Raw genomic sequence first — 22,015 nt, forward strand, 5'->3', positions numbered from 1 at the left:
GGACATGTAAACCTTTACACAATTAATTTTATAATTTGATAGTAAATAATACTACGAAGTTTGCATGTAAATCTTTAAATAATTTTTAGGAAGTATTCAGCATCGGGCTCGTCACCTTGTCATCTTCACAACTAAACACGTCAATAACACTTAAACTCCAGCAAAAAAAAATTTCATTTTTCTAATAAAGAAACCAATATTGTCTGAATACTGACAAAACATGTTGTGATATTAAGTTGGTCTGGCCCAAAAACTTTAAAAAAAAAAAAATTATGAAAAAATGTTATAGAGAAAAGTTGTTTGTATTTTCCTAATATAAAATAATATAGTTAAAAATTTTAAAATTTGAAAAAATTGAGTTTTCAAAATTTTGAAACTAGTGTAGTTTTTGTAGTTTTCAACGAAAATGGCTGGTTAACGAACTTAACCTTCATTTTTACACCAACTTTAAGTGTGTTAAATTTAAAGACGATCAGATAAGATTTTCAAAAGTTATTGTGTCTACAACATTTTGGTCTACAGACGGACATACATACAGACAGACAGACACACAGACAGACGGACTCGACGGACCATGTTTTTCGGGTTCAGGGGGCCCCAAAACGTAAAGATTTCATAAAATTATCAAAAGTCAATTTTCGACCAAAACTAATACTTTCTCATGTGATGAGAATGTAATTAATCCTAAAAGATACTTTTAAATAAATATTTTTTAATTAAGGAATCAAATAAGATAAAGTATAATAAGAAAATAAGTAAGTTATGAAAATAAGAAATATATTTTTAAATATATTATATTTTAATATTATAAATATATAACTAAATATAATTGATAATTTAATGTAATAAAATAATAAACTAACGTATATTAAAAACTAACTTGTGACATCAATATAATAATATTATAAATAGTAGAGTATTAGAATTTTATTAGTTATGAAAATAATTGAAATCTTGCGAAGAATTTTATTAAAATTTTCGAAAATAATTCATTTTCTAGAAAGAATTCAAATAAAATTGTATTGGAAATAATAATTCAATTCGCAAAAAATTTAAAGAAAATTTTTGAAAATAATTCAATTCCTGTGAAGAATTTTATTAAAGTTTTTGAAAACAATAAATAATAATAATTATTTCATAAATTAGTTAATAATTGAATTTTTTTGGATTTTGAACCTGAAATTATTTCAAAATTGAAATTAATATTTGAAAATAAAAAAATTTATTAATTTGCTTATTAATAACAAATAGAACACAGCGTAGAACATTTATAGTATATTAATAATTAATAATTAATAATAATAATAATAATATAATAATCGTATGTATATATAACGAAAAACGATAAATAATTGCGACTTTAAGTTATGATTTTTGAAGAACATTTATACATGATTGGAACGAAAATACAAATAATGGAAGACTTAATTAAAAATGATAATTTGATATTATACTTAACAAATTCATAAAATTCCGAAGAGTGCTGGATCGACGAGCGTGAATTTTTCGATACATTCTATAAACCAAACGAGCGGCAGTGTCTTGATGTGGGGCATATTATATTTTACGCGTGGTTCATCTTTGCCAGGTGAATAAATAATGTAGTGTGCACAATTATGAAGCGGGTGATCAACATTGTCGACAACGTGAAAAGGAATTCGTTGATCGGATATGCCTTCTGGATTTGGTTCCCTTGTCAATGAACATCCACCACCTTCTTTGCAAAGTTGCACTAGATTTTTCTTCGACAGCTCCATTTGTCCCACTGGATAAAGATCATTTGAATTCAGCGCAAAGTAGAACGAACAATTGTTAAACAATTTTGGATTCTGTGAAAGAAATTTTTCATTTTTAATCAATTTTTTTATTTATAAAAGGTAACTTTTGTAAAACCGTGCATTGAATAAATAAATAAATAAATAAATAAAAAAGACCCGTGTGGAAAAAGCCCCCATCAAGCCCACACGACGTGAGGGCCCCCGGCGGGGGCCGACGAGGGCTGATCCATGTGGGCAAATCCATGAGGGCCACGTCGAGGGCCCGCATGGATTGCCTACATCATTGACTTGCAAAAATTTCTAAGTCCAAACCTCAAATAATTTTTTATTACTTCAAAATTAATGTTTAGAATGATTATAAACAATGAAAAACACATATTTCACATAAAATTATTTACATTTTTTTGAAAATATTGAACTCACATGGGGGCAAATCCTTGAGGGCCCACACGAGGGGCCCGCATGGATCGCCCACATCATTCACTAGCAAAAATTTCTAAGTCCAAACAAAAAATATTTTTTTACAACAAAAAATTAATGTTTACAATCATTTGAAACAATGAAAAACTCATTTTAATAAAAAATTATTTACACTTTTTTGAAAATATCGAACTTACATGAGGGCAAATCCTTGAGGGCCCACACGAGGGGCCCGCATGGATCGCCCACATCATTCACTAGCAAAAATTTCTAAGTCCAAAAAAACAATTTTTTTTCATAACAAAAATTAATGTTTATAATGATTATAAACAATAAAAAACGCGTTTTTAACAGAAATGTTTTGACATTTTTTTGAAAATATTGAACTTACATGAGGGCAAATCCTTGAGGGCCCACGCGAGGGGCCCGCATGGATCGCCCACATCATTTACCAGCAAAAATTTCTAAGTCCAAAAAAACAATTTTTTTTACAACAAAAAATTAATGTTTATAATGATTTTAAACAATGAAAAACACGTTTTTAACAAATATTTAATGTTACTTTTTAAAAAATATAAAACTCACATGAGGGCAAATCCTTGAGGGCCCACGCGAGGGGCCCGCATGGATCACCCACATCATTGACTTGCAAAAATTTCTAAGTCCAAACAAAAAATATTTTTTTACATAACAAAAATTAATGTTTATAATGATTTTAAACAATGAAAAACACGTTTTTTGTTATGGTGTATTAGTGTCAATAATGTTTTATTGAATCATCAAAAGCAAGTCAGCTAGTCACCTACTATAAAGAAATAAATTTCAAGTAAGTCCCTTAGCACAGTGGTAAAGCGTTTGTCTGATAGTCCGTAGGTCGTAGGTTCTATTCCTGAGTGCGTCAGGTTTTTTTTTTTTTTTGGTCACGATTTAATTAAAGAAAGTAAAAATCGTTAAATAACAGTGTTATTTATTAATAGTTGAACTTGTTTATTATTAATAAATAATTAATTTATTAACTTAGTTTTGAAAAATAAAGTCGAGGGTAAGTAGAGGGCAAAGATGAGGGCAAAGATGAGGGCAAACGCGAGGGCCACGCCGGGGGCCGACGAGGGCGCCCGCGTGGATCGCCCATGCGGGCGCCCTCATCGATCAGCATGTCGTTTCCATGAGGGGCCTCGCCTGGAACACCCACGTGGGCCCCTCATGGATGTGGGCGATCCATGCGGGCCCCCGGCGTGGGCCAACACCACTTTTCCACACGGGGAATTAAATTTTAATTTCTATTTTACTTAATAATTTTCATCCCGTCTTATTTATTAATTTAAATACAAATGATTTTTATAGAATAAATAATTAAATTTAAATATGAATAATAAATAAAATAAATATAACAATAAATATTCTCTAATAATAAAATCGTTTTTTATGTTAATTTATTCCTTTCTTACCTGTAATTCTGCATTCATTCTGGCACGCCTTGGAGTTTCGTCATTTAAACAAAATTTCGTTTCAAAAATGTCTAAATCCATTTCTCTTAAATCTTGACCTTCCATGCTCAAACCGATTTCAATCCCTGCGAAGAAATTAAATAAATTTTAATGAAAAACTAAATCATTATCTTCTATTTGAGAAAAATGGGAGGTAGTTTTTAAAAAAAAAAATAAAAATAAAATATTGTAACGAGTGAAAATATCTTAATCGTGAATTTAAAAATACAGTGGAAATTAATTTACCAGAGAAAAAACAAGTTTTACTCACATTCACTACTTAAGATCCATTTCCCATGAAGAACCGATAACAATAGATCGTAATTGGGAAAAGTAATTGGATCACTTTCGACAACAACGTGCGTAACATTTGATCTATTAAAAAGAATATTTCAATATATTTTAAATAAATAAAAATGTTTCAAATAGAGAAATTAAATAAATGAATAAGTTTTAAATAAACAAATAAGTTTTAAATCTAGAAACTAAATAATTGACAATAATTCTCTGTTTATTTTTCGATACTTACTGAAAAGAGTTTACAATTTTGAATTTATGCTTCAAAGCCAATGCGGACAATGACTCTTTCGTTGATGGTTGTAAATTATTTGCGAATACAATAATTTTGACGGATATTCCTGCAAATGATGAACTCAAGGAACAATTATTGAGATCTCTCGAGTCATTGAGTAAATTTTCACTGGACAGCAATTTTCTCATTTCATCAGATTGACAATAATCACTGTGTAAAAAATAAAATTACAAAACATTTAGATAGAACGAACAATTTAATTCCTATACTTCTTTTAAAAATTGTGTAAAAATTTCAAGATCAAAACTCGTAATTGCAATTATAAAATTCCAGATTGGAATCAAATTTTGAAAAATAAAATTAAAAAGAATCTTTTTTTTAAACTTACATGGGTTTTTTTCCATGATGATCGAAAACATTAGGATTGGCTTCAAAACGTAATAATAATTCCGCTTCTTTGACTTGATTACTTATCACAGCCTCATGAAGTGCTGTTTTATTATCAATTCCGGGAGTATTTGGAGATGCTCCTTTTTCTAAGAGCATTTCACATATTCGATAATGACCTAAAATTACTGCTTCTTGCTGTTGAAAAAATTTCAATATTATAAATTAAAATATCCATTTTAGAGAATTTTTATTTTGAATTTCTTTTTCTGATATTGCAGACAGAACTCTAATTTCTTTCTTGACTGTAAAGGAAAGTCTAATTCAGTCTAAAAATTACTGAAGAAAATGCACTTCTAAAACATTTTTTGAAAATATCTTTAAATTTACAATTATTCGGAAATATTAATAGTTTTTTTTATATAAATATTCAATTATTATTATTATTCTTCTATAGGAATTAAGATTTTTTCTAGAAATTTTAACTAAAATTCTTCTCTAAATCAATTATTTTTTAAATAATTTTTGAGAATTCAATTATTCAAAGCAAAAAGGAAATAGTTTACCTAAAATAATTCTAAAATTCGATCGTTTGCAACTCAATTTTACGAAATTCGTCTTTATTTCGATTATTCAAAAAATTTTCAATTAAATATACCTATATTTAAAAATTCGACTAATTTAAAAAAAAATTTAAAAAAAAAATTTTTTAAAAACTATCTTTTTTAGAATTTTAAATTCTAATTATTTAAAATTCAAATTTTTACTAATCCAAATTACTTAAAATTCAAATTTTTATTAATTCAAATTTAAAGAAATATTTCGAGAAATTTTATTAAATTTAAATTGAATTCCTGTGAAGAATTTCTTTAAAGCTATCGAAAGTAATAAATAATAATAATTAATTAGTGAATTACTTAATAATTAAATTTTTTAAAATTTTGAATTAAAAATTAAAAATATTAAAAAGAGTTAAATCTTTCTTATATTTTCAATAGTTGATGGACACAAAAATCCACAATTTTCTTATGAATTCTAAAAAATGTATTATTTTTTCAATATTTCCCTGACTTTGTTGAACTGTGCCAACCTTGTTTCTTTAAATACGTACTAAAGGAGTCCAATTGGCGTTGTCCTTCGTATTTGGATTCGCTCCATTATTTAATAACATTTTCACAGTATCTTCTTGTTTCTAAAAAAAAACCATTGAACCAGTTTAATAAACTATTCTTTAAAATAAAGAAACATAAATAGATCAGAATAGCAGGCTTCACAGTGCCCCTAAAAAGTATTTTAGGGGAAATAGGAGACTGAAAATTAAAAAATAGAGGACCTGTAGGGGACCATAGGAATTAGTTAAATAAAGATAAAAATATAATTTATTTATACAGGGTTGCCACAAAAATTTAACTTTATTTTTTCCTGACTTTTCCCTGATTTCCAAACACAACTTTGACTTATATTTTTCCCTGACCCCAAAGAATATTCTGATTTACTCTAATAATTATTAGATACTCAAAAAAATGTTTTATTAAATTTTTTACAAACTTCAAAAGTAAAATTATTCGAAAACATCAATAGTTTTATTTAAAATAAATATTTAATCATTTTTTTTTCATTGGAAAAACAATAATTTAATTCTACGAGAAATCAATTATTTAAATACAAAAATAAATAATATTGAATGTTTCTTAAAAAATTTCTTTTACGAAAAATTGTATTAACAACTTTTGAAAATATTTAATTTGTTTTAAGACATTTAATTAAAATTTTAATAAAATTTATTATATTACAGAATTTTATTGAATTTTTTAAAAATAATTGAATTCCTAAGAAGAATTTAAATAATAATCTTTGTAAACAATTGAATATTCATGAGAAGAATTTTAATAAAATTTTTGAAAATAATTGACTTCTTGAGAGGAATTTAAAAAAAAATTTTGACAATAATAATTTAATTCTTGAGCTAAGAATTTTTTTTATTAAAAATCCTTAAAATAATTGATTTTATGGGGAGAATTTTGTTGGTTATAAAGATAATTGAATTCTTTTGCAGAATTACTTAAAAATCATTGAAAATAATTGATTTCCTGTTCAAAATAGGGTACGTTTAGGGGCCAAAATTAAAAAAAGGGGACTTTCAGGGAAATAACCCAACTGAAAAAGTTCGTCTAGATTTTCCACATGGAAATTTACGCAGAAATCCATGAGGAGATTTGAAATAATTTACATGGAAATCCACATGGAAATTTTCTATTTCTTCTATTTTTAAATATTTTCAAAAATAAACATCAAATTCGTATTCTGAGACCCCGAAGGGGTCTCACTCACTACTTTCTGCTTTTTTAAAGAGGTTTTCGTTCATATTTGGAGTTTATTAAGAATATAAAAAAATCCATGCGGAAATCCACGCGGATTTCATGTGGATAGTTTCAAATCTCCATATGAATTTCTACCTGAAAAGTCCATGGGAAAATCCAGACGATTTTTTTCAGCTGGGAAGGGACAGACTGTGAAGCCTGGTATAGATAAAAAATTTAAAAAATCGATAACAACATGTGCTGGGTAACAAAAAATATTGCATTCGGTAGACAATGTAATTTATAATAATTATAGAGTACTTCTTAAATACCTTAATACAAGCCTGATGTAACAACGTTTCTCCTTTTTTATTTTTCCTATTAACATTCTTGGGAATTGTTGGTGCTTTTAACGATGAAGTACTTGATCGTCTGCTTGTTCTTTTTTTCGATGTTGTTGCTTTGCTAATTTTAGGCACATTGAATCCTGTATTTCTCGTACTTTCGAGTCCATCTGTTTCACTGAGTATCACAGTATCATCATCAGGATTTTCCTCTTTCTCCATTTGAGTTGAAGTGGGTGTTTCTTCTATAATATTTCCTTGTACAGTATCCTTTGATCTAGTATTATGAAATACTGTCGATAATTTTAGTGACTTAAATAAATCATTTTGTGACTCTTGATAATCCAAATCTTTGTCGCATTGTTGTTCGTCAATTTTCTCCTGTCGCTTAATATTTCGTTTCTCAATATTCTTCAATTTCGCAAATTCAATTTCATTCTGTTTTTCCATTTTTTTTAGATTCTCAACTTTTTTTTGTTTCTTGACACATTCCTCTTCAATGGGCTCATTATCTCGTTGAATTGTATTATTTCGGTATTTTTTAATATCAATTTGCGGCTTCTTTTGTCTGAGATATTTGAGTCTATTTTCTTTCTCCATTCCCCTTTTATTTTTTAATTCATTTTTCTGTTCTTCAATTTCATCTGGTAATTTTTCTGCATCTTCTTCTTCTGGTTTTTCGTTTTTTTGGTCATTATTTTGTCTTTTGATTTGAGTTTCTTTTTCGTTTTTTCCTTCTGACTCACTAGCAGATTGATCAGTGTCACTGCAAAAGAAACTGAAATATTAGAAAAAAGAAATATATAAATCAATAAATCAGAATAAAAAAAAACATACCCTTCGTTAAATATAATATCGACTATTAAATCGCAAGCGGAAACAATATTGGCTGTAATAAAATCGTGACGGAGGTCCGATGGTTGAAAGGGAATTTGACAAACAAAACATTTTGATTCTTTGTGTATACAGTTATGGCAGAAAAGATGCTCGCACGTTGTAAGTTTCACAGGTTCCAATGGTCTTTGTTCACTGTCTCAGTAAAAGCACAGAATTATGTTTAACAAAATGCAAAAATAATGATAAATTTATCAAAAAATTTCAAAAGAAACATCGACAAATTAAAGAAAAGAATGTACATTTAGTGATAATAAAAAGCCAAATACATACCATTTTTTGCAGGCCAACAAATTCATAAGATTTACTACTTCCTCACGTGTACGGGTCCACGATATGGATTCTGACATTTTGTTATTATTTGTCGTTTCTAAAATATATCAATTTATCAAAAAGACTTATTTCTTTCACAAATCGAACGAAAAATATTTCTCTTTATATTCAACGAAATTAACCTAACATTACTAGTCATTTCCCGCGAACTACCCGGAAACACGTGAAGTTTACCAACATTACAAACAAAAATCTACCATTGTTACGAGCGGTACTATGGGGTACTGTGCAAATTCACTCGTATTTGATTCGCGGATTCATTCTTAGTAATATCCCTGAAAAGGGACCGGGAAATTTCAAATAAATACAGAAGTAATTCCGTTAAAACGGAGGGAAAAACTCTTACGAATAGGAGGAACCAATTAATGATTAATATTTATATTAATCAATTATTAGTTCTACTTGCTTCGTGAGGAAACCCTTTTAGTTTATTATAAAAGTCAACTTTACAAAATGCAACCTTTCGGTTCGAGATTAGTCTTAATACTAAAGAGCAACGAGAGGAGATCTGCGACTCCGCTCTAAGTACATAATATTGTTCACTGCGCAAGTCCTGAGTGACGTACGTTCATCACCAATTCACTGTACATTTCTATACACTTCTCTTCTCATCAACTGTACATTTTACACTCATACAGTCATACTCATTGTTTCTAAAAGTCATACATTTATCAGACATTACAAATCAAATATATTACATACTGTCTTATTCTATTTCATTAATTAATAACAATTATTGTATTTTATACACTAATAAGTTTTATAGTTTATTTACACTTAATAGTTTAAACATTAATTAATATTTATGAATATGATTACACATATTATTAACAAATTATTAACATTAGTTATGAATAAAGGAATGAAACGCATTTTGCCGAATTAATGCGTATTTCAAAACTTCTTTGTCAAAGGAAAAGATATTCGATACTTATTTAGATTTTGTTTATATGAAGTATTCCTAAGTGGAAATACCAAGAAGACTTTAGGGAAATATAATAGCTTATTTTACGAGTTAATTCTCGGAGCAGATAAAGAGGTTTTTGTGTATATATTTTCCAATATTTATTCTATTTAATAAATTGAAAGACGATTCGTTTTATAATTCGAAATCTAAAAAGCTGTGCCATCTCTCACGATTTAGAATTAACATTTTACTTAAAATTATTAATTTATATTTAAATTAATTAAAAGAAATCTCATCGATATATCGAGATTCGATTTATCGATTATCAGTAGAGCGAGATAAACGTCGCTCGTTACACCATTGCGCCGATTGCGCCAACTGGCGAACAATTTAGAACCAAGATTAATAAATTATCCTCGTTCAATTAAAAGTATGCGGAAAAATTCAATTATTCTTTATAAATAAAATAATTGATACATATAAAATAGTCATGTTTTACACTTGAAAAAATTGTAATTTCTTTATCACCGATTTTAAATCTTCAATAATTGAGAATTCAAATTTTCGCACAATGATCCATCAATGAAAATTGAACACATCAGGTTGGACAACCTTATAAAATGATTTATTGATTGTGAAGGAGGTTGATGCGAAATTAAATGGCCGCCTTATAACGTGAAAACATTTAGCGGTATCGGTATATTGCTTATTTATGATTTAGAAAAAGGAAGTGTTTTAAAAAAAAGTTAATGAGGAAGTTAGATGCAAGGGAGCCCTGGGGGGCGGATAAGTTAGAGGCTGAACTTGAGGCAGCCCGAGATAATCTTAGAGGTTTAGATCGAAATATTCGTAAAATCCTTGGTCGCGACCTGCCCGACGGGGAAACCGGATCTCTACAACCATCGTCCAGGTATTTTTTCAAAATCTACTTATTTTTCTAGATTAATTTACTAAATTAACGATAAGACTAATTATTACCGGTATATAATGTCCTTGTGTAAATTATTTTTTTTTGACGTTTAACAAACACTTGAAAAAATTGTCTAACATAACCTCAATTTGACAATATTTTGATAATTCGTTTTGATCGTTTTTATAGCTCTAATTTTTTTTCTTGTAACTAATATATAATTTTTCTATAATTTTTACTAGTTTAATATATTTGCTAACAATAACTAAAAATTGATTGGACTAATAATTATTACTTTATTAAGAATAAATATTGATATTTTTCTATTTTGTTCGATTTAGTTTGTTTTTTGTTATTTTTTATGTTTTACCTTTTTACTTGTTAATATGAAAGTAATTATTTTATCCATTTCTTTTATTTAAAAAACAAGGTTTATTGCTTGTTGCTATCAATTTGTCTAATTGTTTCATTTTCTTTGCGTTTTTTTATGTCTGTTATTATTTAAAGATACATTTTTTTTCTGTATTCTGAATTAATTTTTTTTCTCTACTTTTATGTGAAGACTTGCACAAAAAAGGCCACTGCATGATGAGCGACGACGCACAGTTGTTGATTTATCAAATAATGATCATTCTGGCAATAAAAGACGATGGCAGAGTGTTGTCGCAGAGCCAAAAACTGTTTTTAGTCGTTTAAGTGCAAAAGTGCCCTCAAATGCGGATGACAGTGCCGATGAGGATGATTCTTTTATTAAGGTTTGTTTTGTTACGTAATAAAATACAATATTTTTCCACAACAAGGCAAAAATTATTCCTTTTTGTTGCTTCGGTAACAAAAAAGGTAAACAAATAAATCATCTAGAAAAATTAATAATACATACTTTGAAAACTCCGTAAAATTGAATTTTGAAAATGATCCTAAATTTCTAATCGTAATGTTTGGAGTGAATATTTGACTAAAAGTTTGATATTGTAATACAAATTTATGTTTATTGTTAAAATTTTTTTTAATGATCACTTTTTGTCGTTTATAGCCGGCAGTTTCGTCGAGAGTGATTGTGACTCCTCGTGAAGTGCCGTCACGTTCGGAAGTTATAAAACGTGAACGAGTGGACGAACGAAGTCGACAGAGAAATAAAAGAATGTTCGGCGCATTATTAGGAACTTTACAAAAATTTCGTCAGGAGGAAACAAAATTGAAGGCAAAGGTAAATTATCTAAAATAATAAGGAAAATAAAATTATCAGTAATAAAAATATTCTTCTTGTATACTTTTTCAATATTTTATAAATATTTCAGTTTTCAGAAGTATTTTCTTTTTAAATTATTTGAAGAATTTGAATTATTTAAATTTCGATTCGCTTTTTTAGGAAGACAAAAAGGCGGAAGTGGAAGCAAGAGTCGAGGAAGCGAAAAGAAAAGAAAAAGAGGAATTGAAACGCGAAAAGCAACAGTTGTTCTTGTCTCGCAAACGTCAATTAGCGGAAGTTCGTGCATTAGAAATAAAATTGACACGCAGTAAAGAATTTGAAGAATGGCGCACTGCGCAATTGCCATTAGCTGGATTTATTCAAACACGAGCGCAGCCACCAATTTATTATTTACCAAAACGAAAAAATACTCGTACTGAAACTTTATTGGCCGAGTCTGCGAAACAGCTTCACGGTAATTATTTATCCAATTTTCGAAATACTTTCTTCACTAAATAAAATTATCCATTTACTTTATGATTTAAATTTTTATTTTTTATTTATTTAAAATAATTATTTTCATTTTTTAAATAAAAGTTTTATTTAATAAAATCATTTTCGTCATTTACCAGAGGAAATTGAGAGAAGAGAGAGAAATTTGGTCGAGGAATTGGAGAAGATTGAGGGACAAATCGGTTTTGGGAAAAATCAGCAGAATTTCGAAATTCCTTCACTGTCAGTGACCGTAGATGACGAGCAACGATCATTGAAGGACGGCGAGGAAAATCGTGATCCGAATCCAGAGATAAATAATGGTGAATTAATTCAAGACGTAATAATGTCGTCACCTCCAAAAGTCAATCACGACGATCTTGACGTTTCAATAATGAATAATAGCGAAGTACAAAAAGAAGAGGAAGTAGAAGTACACGGTAAGGAAGAAGAGGTCGAGGAAGAGGAGGACGAAGAAGAAACTAATGGTTAACACTGTAACTTTTGTTTTTTTTTCTGTAAATACTTTCTACTAAAGATTCAATTTCTGAGAAATTATTTCAAAAACCAAACATTTTTTTCGAGATTCGTATAATCAATAATGTAACAATATTATTTTTAAAAATAATATTCAAATATTTGATACATAAATTGAACTTTTTTTACATTAAATTTAATTAATGTGTAATAATTTTTATTACTCAATTCGCGTAATAATAAAAGATTTCACTTTTATTATGATTTTCAATCATAAAAATTAAATAATTAGCTTTTAAAATAATTTTAGTTAATAAGTATAATGTTAATTAAAAGAAATTATTAAAATTTTCCGTTATGCTATAAATATACCAAGATTTTCCAGAAAAGAGAAATTATCAGGAAAAATTATTTTCCTATTAAATGGTAATTAAATATTTGTAAAATTTTTAATTATGCACAAATTGTACATAATTAATTGTGTGTACAAAAAATTGTCACTGAAAGCTCATCCATATTACAATCTAACGAAATATTTGTAATTTTACAAATGTGAATAAATATTTGAAAAAATAATTTATTGTTCCATTTTTCTATTTTGAATTTTTTGAAAATTTCCCGCGTTTCTTCTTTCGAGCCGCAATGGTTATTGGGACGGGATGTGTCAGACATGGCGACGTGTTATCCAAATTGTTTTTGATATTTTTAATTGAAGAAAATAATTAATCAATTTGTATTGTTTGTAAATTTGTAAATAGATCAGTGCGTTTGTAAAATTGGGAAAATAGGAGGGAAAGCAAAATGAGTTACAATCACACAGGACCCCGAAGAGGTAAATGACGTGTATTTCAATTCTTACAGCTGGTCAACAATTTAGAAATTCTCTTATCTTATTGTCATTTATAATTCTTATTAATACGATTTAATTTCTATTTAGGTATATTGAGTGCATTTTTTATCTATTAAATGTCCTAATGGTCCTATAATTAAAAACCGCAAAATTGCCGAAACGAAATTTTTAGGTTATGTTTGGTTTCGTCATATATTGCAAATTCGTGCGAATTTTCGTTTTATTTATAAAATGTTTATAAATATAATTTAAATTTGCTTTTTTTTTGGAAAAATTATTCTGATTTCTTTATTTTATTTATAATTTTTTTGTATTTATTTTATATTCTTTATTTATTCACAATATAAAATATAAAAATATCTTAGTTGATATGATGATAAAAATCGTGACCCTAGATAAAATTGCGAATGTACGTTTTGTTTTTTAGCGAAAAGGATATTAGATCCTTCGTCAGGATTGACGACACCACCTCCTCAACCTTCAGCGATGCCACAGAATCCCTACATGTATAATCAACAGGTAGAGAAGTTAAAAAATATGTAAATACAATAATAGAATGAATAAGTAAATACATTATTAACGACAGGTGCCTATAAATAATGGAATGCCGACGGATTATGGTTTCAACATACCAGAGCAAAGTACCCCATATGGATTTACAACACCACCACCTACAATGCAAAATCCAATGCATAATCAAATGCAGAATCCAGTTCAAAATCCAATGCATAATCCAATGCAACAACCTATGCAGTCGCCTATGCCGCCTTATTCGACTCGTGATCCAATGAAGGAAGGATTTCCAACTCCTCAATTTGCGACACAACTCCTCGCTGAACCAATGGTCGCAAATATTGCGGCACATTACGGAAATGCCTTAGTTGGCTCAGGGAAGCAACACATTGAGAAATACGTTCCTGTCAGTGCTTTGAGATATTATTTCGCCGTTGATACGGATTACGTTCTCATGAAATTAACTCTTCTCCTATTTCCATTTACGCATAAAGTAAGTCTTATCTATTTTCCTTCATGAAGCTGAAACTGGCATTCAGTTATCAGCACCCGCTTAATTTTGGAAATTAAATTTTAATGTTAAATATTTTTCAAGAAGCTGCAACTAGCACCCAATTTGATTTTTCAAAATTTGATGTTGGTTTTAAACAAAAAAATATTTAGCAACTTTAAAAATTAATTAATTGAGTAGAGTTAAATCCTTCCGTAATGTAGTTGATATTATTAAAGTAAATCAGGGTTGCCACAGGTCAGGGAAATCAGGGAAGTCAGAGAAAGTAGAATTGGTCAGGGAAAAGTCAGGGATTTTTATTAAAATTACTGGAAAAAATTAAATTTTTAAAATTAATAAGAAAATTCTGAATTTTTGTGTCTTTTCTTAAAAAACTTTAATTTTAATTTTAAAAATTTTAACGCAATTATTTGAAAGAATTCAATTATCTTAATAAATATTAAACTTCTTTCCAGAAATTCAATTAGGGTAAATGCACTAGTAGTCGGACACTTAAGGATACAATCTTAAATTATGGTTTTTTTCTTGAAATAGCAAATGTCTTCTGTGTTTATAAGCACATTATTAATTAAAGGAGTTCTTCAGGATTAAAAATCATATAAATTTGTTACAAATAGTTGAGTATTTAATAAAATATAAACATTTTAATAAAAAATTACGAATGCTTTAGTAGTCGGACACTTTTTCCCCTTGTTTCTATAGTCGGACATCTGTCAGATATTTTGAATTTATAAAGTAAAAAAGATAATTTTTTAATTGCTATCTGCTGGAAAATGGAATTAAAGCATATTAGAAGTTATTAATATAATATTTAAACCCTATAAGTTTTAATATTTATGATTAATTATCAACAAAACTTTGTACCACTCATCGCGCTACTCGAAAATGGTTGTATCTATAGTCGGACACCATGATTTTTAAAACATTAAATAAAATGTTTCTTGTTTAATTATTTTCGAAAATAACACTATTTTAATAAAATATAAACTTCACACATTCGTCTAGTATACTTTTTAAAGTAATTATCACAATGCATTATTATTTATTTGCCAAAAAACACGAAAGTGTCCGACTACTAGTACTGTCCGACTATACCCGCACTTACCCTATATTCAAAAATGTTTAAAAAATTCTCGTCAACATTTTAATTATCTTTATAAATAGCAAAATTCATTGTAAAATTCAATTATTTTCATAAATAACAATATTCATCACAAGAATTCAATTATTTTCAAAATTATAAAATTCTTCTCAGAAATTCAATTATTTTCAAAGAGTCCAAAAAAAATTGTCATCATTTAAATTACTTATCTTTATAAATGAATAGCAAAATTCTTCGACAAAATTCAATTATTTTCAGGAATTTAGAAAAAATTCATTGCAAAATTCAATTACTTTCATAAATAATAGTATTCGTCACAAGAATTAAATTATTCTTAAAAGTAATAAAATTCAATTATTCTCAAAAATTTTAATAAAATTCATGGCAAAATATCAATTTTTTAAAAAAATTTTTATTAATTCAATGATTTTTCAATATTCTACTATTTTTATAAAGTTTCCCAAAAGAATTTAATTATTAAACAACAATTTTGACAATATTTAACACGAACATTCAATTATTTTTTAAGCAAATAAAAAATTCACAGGAATTGAATGATTAAAAATAGAATTTGCATCCATTTTTTTGAAAAAAACTAATTGTTTCAAACTTTTTTTTATAAAATTCTTCGCAATAATTTAATTATTTTCATAAATAATAAAATTCATTGGAGAATTTTAATTATTTTTAATAAAATTTCAATCGAATTCCTTAAAAACTGTAATTATTTTTAAAATTTTATTAAAATTCGTCGAAAGAATTAAATTATTTAAAAATTTGTTGATAAAATTATGTATAAGAATTCAATTTTAAGAAACATTTAATTATTCAATAAATTATTTATTTTTGTATTTAAATTATTGAATTCTGGTAGAATTTTTTAATAAAAAATAAAAATCTATTCAAAAATGACATTTAGTTCAGATTTTACATATCTAATAATTGAATATTTAGAGACATTTAAACCTGAATTTTTAGAAATAATTGAATTTTGAAAAGGTTTTATTATTTCCAAATTGGCAAAATTTTAATTTTGTTCAAAAATTTATTTTACAATAAATTTTAATAAAATAAATTCAATTATTATTTACAATTTTTTTAAAAATTTCTTCGCAATAATTTAATTATTTTCATAAATAATACAATTTTTACAAGGATTCAATTATTGTCTTAAATAAGAAAATTCGTTTTAGGAATTGAATTATTTTCATAAATAATAAAGCTCATTGCAGAATTTTTATTATTTTTAATAAAATTTCAATCAAATTCCTTGAAAACAGTAATTATTCTTAAAAATTTTATTAAAATTCGTCGAAAGAATTCAATTATTTAAAAATTTGTTGATAACAACTCTTTATGCAGAAATTGAATTTTAAGAAACATTCAATTATTCAATAAATTATTTATTTTTGTTTTTAAATAATTGAATTCTCATAGAATTTTCTAATAATAATTGATTTATAAATGAATTTCAGTTAAAGTTTTAGATAATAATTGAATTTTGGAGGAGTTACTAATAATTGCAATTTTTTAGAAATAATTGAATTTTGTTCAAGTTTTAAATTAAAATCTTTGAAAATTTGAATTTTTCATACTTTTAATTAAAAATTCTATGGAACTAATTTTATTTTCAAAAAGCTTAATTTCAATTTTTTAAAATTATTTCATGTTTTTTTTCTAATGTATATTTAATTGAAGAATTTCCGAATAATTAAAATTTCACGTATAATAGAATTGTAAACAAATGGATTTAAAAATTCTCAAAGAAGAAGTTTTTCAAAAATTATTAAAACTTGATTTAAAGTAGAATTTTATTTTTAATTTTTAGAAATTGAATTGAATTGAATTGGAACGATGAAAATAATTTTAAAGAAGTTACAGTAACAACATTCTTATATTATAATATATAAAATAATGATTTTATTACTCGGTCATCTTTAATTACTAAAAAACAGGAAAAAATGGATCACTCCGTGTCGAAGACTCGGAGTGATCTATTTCTTAATGTTTTATAATAATATTCTTTCAAGTTATTGAATTTGAAAGTTTTAAAATATTTTTTCCCATGAAAAAATCATTAATAATGATTAAAAAAGAAATCAAGTTATTGATATTTTCGAATAATTTTACAATTAAAGAAATTCTCAAATAAATGTACCTAATAGAATATTTTTTTTGAGTATTTAGTCATTTTTAGAGTGAATCAGAACATTCTTTAGGGTCAGGGAAAAAGACAAAATTTTGTCTGGAAATCAGGGAAAAGTCAGGGAAAAAGAAAATTAAATTTTTGTAGCAACCCTGTAAATTATCTTGGGAAGGTGGAAAATTGAATAAAAAATTCAATGTGTTTCGTCAGCAAAGCGACGTTTCGTTGGCACTATTTGACACTATTTTTCGTAAAAGTAATAACAATTAATATTATCCTACCTAATTCATTAAAACATGAAGACACGTTTTAATTTGTCATAAAGATAAAAATAATAAATAAATAAATAAACAAAATACAACACATATTCCACATCACATGTTAAAAATTAATTTCTAAAATTAAGAGGGTTGCTGACAACTGGGTTCCAGTTTCAACTTCATTTACTTTTACAAACTGAAATTTCAATCATTAAAGAAAGATAATTCTTTCTTTTCCAAATTTTTATTTAACACTTTGCTTTATACATAGTCCATATGACACGAAAAATTATAAACAATGTCAATTTTGGATAAAATCAGGTCTTGGCTAACTTTTTCGACTTATTTTAAAAAAATACGACTTTTTTTACTTTTCTTTCACATATTTCAACAAAATACCACTTTTTTGGTAGAAAATGCTATTTACATTGATTTTGAAAGTGTGAAAAATAACTATAATCAAATATTTTTCTCTAAAGTAAATTAAAAATAATGTAAATTTTTTAATTTAGTTTCTAATATTCTTTAAAAACTTATCTTTGAGTTAGACTGTTTCTAACATTTTCATGAATTTCGACAATAATAAAGTTGCTATTCGTCAGGGAATCAGGGAATGAACTTTTTTTTTCTTGAATAATTTAATTTTTAAAGAAGCGCGTTCATAAAATTATTAAAACATAATTGATTTTAAGAATTTTAGAGGGAATTTTAGTCGCATTATAAAGAGGATTTTAGTTAAAAATTCTAGAATATAATTCAATTTTTAAGAAGTTTTAGTAGCAATTTTTTGAAAAAAGTATTTTTTTGAATTAAATTTAAGAAGGATTCAACTTAAAAATTTTTGAAAATTTAAATGGATGAAAAAGTTATATACATTTAACGGTAATTGGAAAAATCTTTAGAAGCATTTTAGTTCAAAATTCTAGAAAATAATTGAATTTTGTGAACAGTTTCGTTGAAATTTTTAAGAATTAATAAAATTTCAGATAGTTAGAAATTAGAATTTTCAAAAATTTTAATCCCTGTAAAAGAATATAATTATTTCTATAGTATTTGAATATTTATTTAACTAGTTTATGAAATTGTTGAATAATTGAAATTTTGTAAAATTTAATTAAAAATAATTGATTTTTTTCAAGTATTTTCTTACAATTTTTAAAAATCAACTTTTGAAAAATTTTAATTAAAAATTTGTAAAATAATTGAATTCTCAAAAAGTTTAATGATAAATCTTAAAATGTAAATTTAGAAATGAAAATTACTGAAAGCTTCTAAAAAAATTAGTGAGAGAAGCAGGCTCAATGCGCCTACATTGAGTTTTGGGGTTTTGTCGCCTAAAAGTATAAAATTAAAAAATAAATAATAAAACCAATCTTAACCCCCACGGACATTATTAATTGTTAATAAATAGAAAACTATAGACGGACACCGGAGTCTCGCTATAACGGTTTCGGCCATTGGCCACGAAACCCCAATAATTATATTTATATTTAAATTAAATATTTTTGAAAAAAGTAATGACTAGAATTTTTTCATTCTAATTTTTTAAAATTCAATTATTCATTTATTCTCAATATTTTCAATTACATGTTTCCGAAAATTCAAATACATATCTATAAAAAATTCTAAAAACATTTTTTATAATTATTTTTAACAATTTGGAAAAAACAATCATGTTCAAAATTTTTTATTAAAATTTTTCAAAAAATTGTAGAAAATAATTGATTTGTGGAAGGGTTACAGTTGTAATTTTTAGAAATTATTAAATTTCAGAAGGTTTTAAATTGACATTTTTTAAATTTTATTTCCTGTGGAAAAACAAATTAAGAAGTATTTAAATATTTATTTGATAAAATTATTTAGGTTTTGAATAATTTAATTTAGAAATTAGTGAAAAGGGAAAATCAGGGATATACAAAATAAAATTTCTGTGACAACACTGAATTAAGTTAACGACTTTTTTTTGTATTTTTAATTCACTAAAGCGATTTTTTTTGCTCCTTAAAGTCGATCCGAGGCCTGAACTTTAGATAAAATTATAATTATGTTAAACTATGAAAAAAAATTCTAACATTAATTATGTTAAATAAAAATGTGGAAAACTAGTTGCAAGAGAGAATAAATGTGTTTCAATATTTATATAAATACACGGAAAAGTTTTCGGGCGAGCAGCTCTATTTGCCCTGGTAACGCTACGCAACTTCACGTTTGGTGGAGCAGCAGTCGCAAAAAGATAACGCAGCATGGCCAGCACTGGACGAGCTGCTCTACCAGTCATGTATCTACCACTGACTTTCAGCGCAGCGCGTCCAGCACTGGGTGAGCAGCGTTCCCAGTAGAGAAAGAAGCTCACCCATTAACAAGGCGATATGCCTTCTCTCGTTAAGGAGAGCCTCTCTACGCGCGGAGAACGCAGCTCGCCCAAAAACTTTTCCGTGTAAGAATGCACATTAATTCTATGAATAAGAATACATATTATTTGAAATGTAAAACAATTGATCTCAGGACTGGTCTGTAAAATACGAGCAAGATGGACCGTTGCAGCCACGTTACGAGAGAAATGCGCCAGATTTGTACATTCCTACAATGGCGTTTTTAACATACGTTGTACTATCAGGATTGGCGTTGGGAACACAAGAGAAATTCACGCCAGAACAATTGGGCATAATATCAAGTACAGCATTGGCTTGGGGTGTTATAGAGTTAATTGTTCATACAATAACACTTTACATAATGAATTTGGACACGAGTTTACGAACAATGGATCTATTAGCCTATTGCGGTTATAAATACGTCGGAATAAATATCGCACTCGCAGCATCATTAATATTCCGTAAATTCGGTTATTACTGTGTCCTAATATACTTTGGTATTTGCTTAGCCTTCTTTCTCGTGAGATCATTAAAATTAAGAGTCATCCCGGAAGGACACACGTCCTATACAGCGACGGGAAATAAAAGACGACTCTACTTTATATTATGTCTCGCTGGACTTCAACCATTTTTAATGTGGTGGCTGTCTTATCATCTCATCTCTTAAATTCCAATCGAGTGGAATATACATTTTTTTTTCTTTTGTTCCCGAAAGAAAATAACTTTTCTCTGGTTTGTTTTCTAGAGAGAAAGAGAGAGAGAGAGAGAGAGAGAGGGAATTTTGCTGAGGTAATTCACCTTTGTGCATTTTTTGTAATAAATAATTATTGTAAAGTTACGAGTGTACTACTATGATTAACAAAGAAAAACTGATCAATCACTTTGTTATGTAGTCTATTTTTGGTATGTAAAACGATCTCAACGATTTAAAAAAAAGAACTTTTTATTTTGGTTCAAATTTTTTTTCGCGAACATCAAATATAATTGTTTCGTCTTAATTGCGTCTAATTAATTGTGGGACTAAAATGTGACTGTTTAAATCAAAATTTTTTCAATTTTACTAAAACAAAAATTTATGTAAGTCTCTAGCGATATGGCAGAAGGATAATAAAATCGTCGGTTTCTAAGAAGACGAATTTTTAATTAACTAAAATGCAAGAGTTTGGCAAATTATCTCTTTCATAATTTAAAAATATTATTTTAATTAAATTTATTATTTATTATTTATAAAATAATAAAAGTTCATTGAATTTTGAATTTCTTGGCAGAATTGTTATTGACCTTATATTTACTACTTTGCAAATTCTTCGCAGAAATTCAATTATTTTCAAAAATCTTAATAAAATCGAGTCTAATATTATTTTCAAAAATTTAAATAAAGTTTTGTCAAAAATTCAATTATTTTTTTCATAAGTAATAAAATTCTTCGGAGAAATTCAAGCAATTGTTTTCAATACAATTTAAATAAAATTTCTTGACAGAATTCAATTATTTAGAAATTTTCCAATAGAATTCAATTATTTTACAATTTTTTTATCAATTTTCTTTGTAATAATTCAATTTTAATAAAATTCTTCAAAATGTTTCAAGAATTGAATTGAATTAATTTTCATAAATTACAAAATTCTTCGAAGAAATTCAATTATTTTCAATAAATATTGATAAATTTCTTTAAAAAAATTCAATTAGTTTAAAACATTCTTTGCAGTCGAATTAAATTATTTTTTAAAGAATTTTGACAAAATTTCTGTTAAGAATTCAATTATTTAAAATTTTTTTATAATATTTGTTGTAAGAATTGAATTATTTTC

At 26.7% G+C, this 22,015-nt stretch overlaps 3 protein-coding genes across 3 annotated transcripts; 2 read left to right on the top strand and 1 right to left on the bottom strand.

The window, feature by feature from the left end:
- Window positions 1-1,199: 1,199 nt before the first annotated feature.
- Window positions 1,200-8,656, bottom strand: LOC122509817 (BRCA1-associated RING domain protein 1-like). The gene is made up of 9 exons (XM_043624072.1): window positions 8,416-8,656; window positions 8,086-8,277; window positions 7,237-8,014; window positions 5,716-5,796; window positions 4,606-4,802; window positions 4,215-4,427; window positions 3,957-4,060; window positions 3,647-3,771; window positions 1,200-1,829 (listed from the first exon to the last, which is right to left on the bottom strand). Exons 1-9 carry the CDS (start codon window positions 8,490-8,492, stop codon window positions 1,464-1,466), a joined length of 2,133 nt encoding a protein of 710 aa, XP_043480007.1. The 5' UTR covers window positions 8,493-8,656; the 3' UTR covers window positions 1,200-1,463.
- A 1,369-nt stretch (window positions 8,657-10,025) lies between these two features.
- On the top strand, window positions 10,026-13,026 carry LOC122509821 (pinin). Its single transcript, XM_043624076.1, has 5 exons — window positions 10,026-10,292; window positions 10,855-11,047; window positions 11,326-11,499; window positions 11,662-11,956; window positions 12,114-13,026. The coding sequence occupies exons 1-5, from the start codon at window positions 10,132-10,134 to the stop codon at window positions 12,464-12,466; spliced, it is 1,176 nt and encodes a 391-aa protein (XP_043480011.1). The 5' UTR covers window positions 10,026-10,131; the 3' UTR covers window positions 12,467-13,026.
- A 74-nt stretch (window positions 13,027-13,100) lies between these two features.
- On the top strand, window positions 13,101-21,334 carry LOC122509823 (protein YIF1B). The gene is made up of 4 exons (XM_043624080.1): window positions 13,101-13,282; window positions 13,728-13,819; window positions 13,887-14,306; window positions 20,338-21,334. The coding sequence occupies exons 1-4, from the start codon at window positions 13,252-13,254 to the stop codon at window positions 20,869-20,871; spliced, it is 1,077 nt and encodes a 358-aa protein (XP_043480015.1). The 5' UTR covers window positions 13,101-13,251; the 3' UTR covers window positions 20,872-21,334.
- Window positions 21,335-22,015: the final 681 nt, after the last annotated feature.

Source organism: Leptopilina heterotoma, unplaced genomic scaffold, assembly GCF_015476425.1.
Source record: "Leptopilina heterotoma isolate Lh14 unplaced genomic scaffold, ASM1547642v1 Lhet_63, whole genome shotgun sequence".
Taxonomy (NCBI): domain Eukaryota; kingdom Metazoa; phylum Arthropoda; class Insecta; order Hymenoptera; family Figitidae; genus Leptopilina; species Leptopilina heterotoma.

Excerpts from the sequence above, each read along its gene's own strand:
- LOC122509821 (XM_043624076.1), top strand. The coding sequence starts at position 10,132 with ATGAGGAAGTTAGATGCAAGGGAGCCCTGGGGGGCGGATAAGTTAGAG. Across the intron at positions 10,293-10,854 it reads TCTCTACAACCATCGTCCAG|ACTTGCACAAAAAAGGCCAC; the intron begins GTATTTTTTCAA and ends TTTTATGTGAAG. Across the intron at positions 11,957-12,113 it reads GTCTGCGAAACAGCTTCACG|AGGAAATTGAGAGAAGAGAG; the intron begins GTAATTATTTAT and ends GTCATTTACCAG.
- LOC122509817 (XM_043624072.1), bottom strand. The coding sequence starts at position 8,492 with ATGTCAGAATCCATATCGTGGACCCGTACACGTGAGGAAGTAGTAAAT. Across the intron at positions 5,797-7,236 it reads TACATCAGGCTTGTATTAAG|AAACAAGAAGATACTGTGAA; the intron begins GTATTTAAGAAG and ends GTTTTTTTTTAG. Across the intron at positions 4,061-4,214 it reads AAAATTGTAAACTCTTTTCA|ATCAAATGTTACGCACGTTG; the intron begins GTAAGTATCGAA and ends TCTTTTTAATAG.
- LOC122509823 (XM_043624080.1), top strand. The coding sequence starts at position 13,252 with ATGAGTTACAATCACACAGGACCCCGAAGAG. Across the intron at positions 13,283-13,727 it reads TCACACAGGACCCCGAAGAG|CGAAAAGGATATTAGATCCT; the intron begins GTAAATGACGTG and ends TTTGTTTTTTAG. Across the intron at positions 14,307-20,337 it reads TATTTCCATTTACGCATAAA|GACTGGTCTGTAAAATACGA; the intron begins GTAAGTCTTATC and ends AATTGATCTCAG.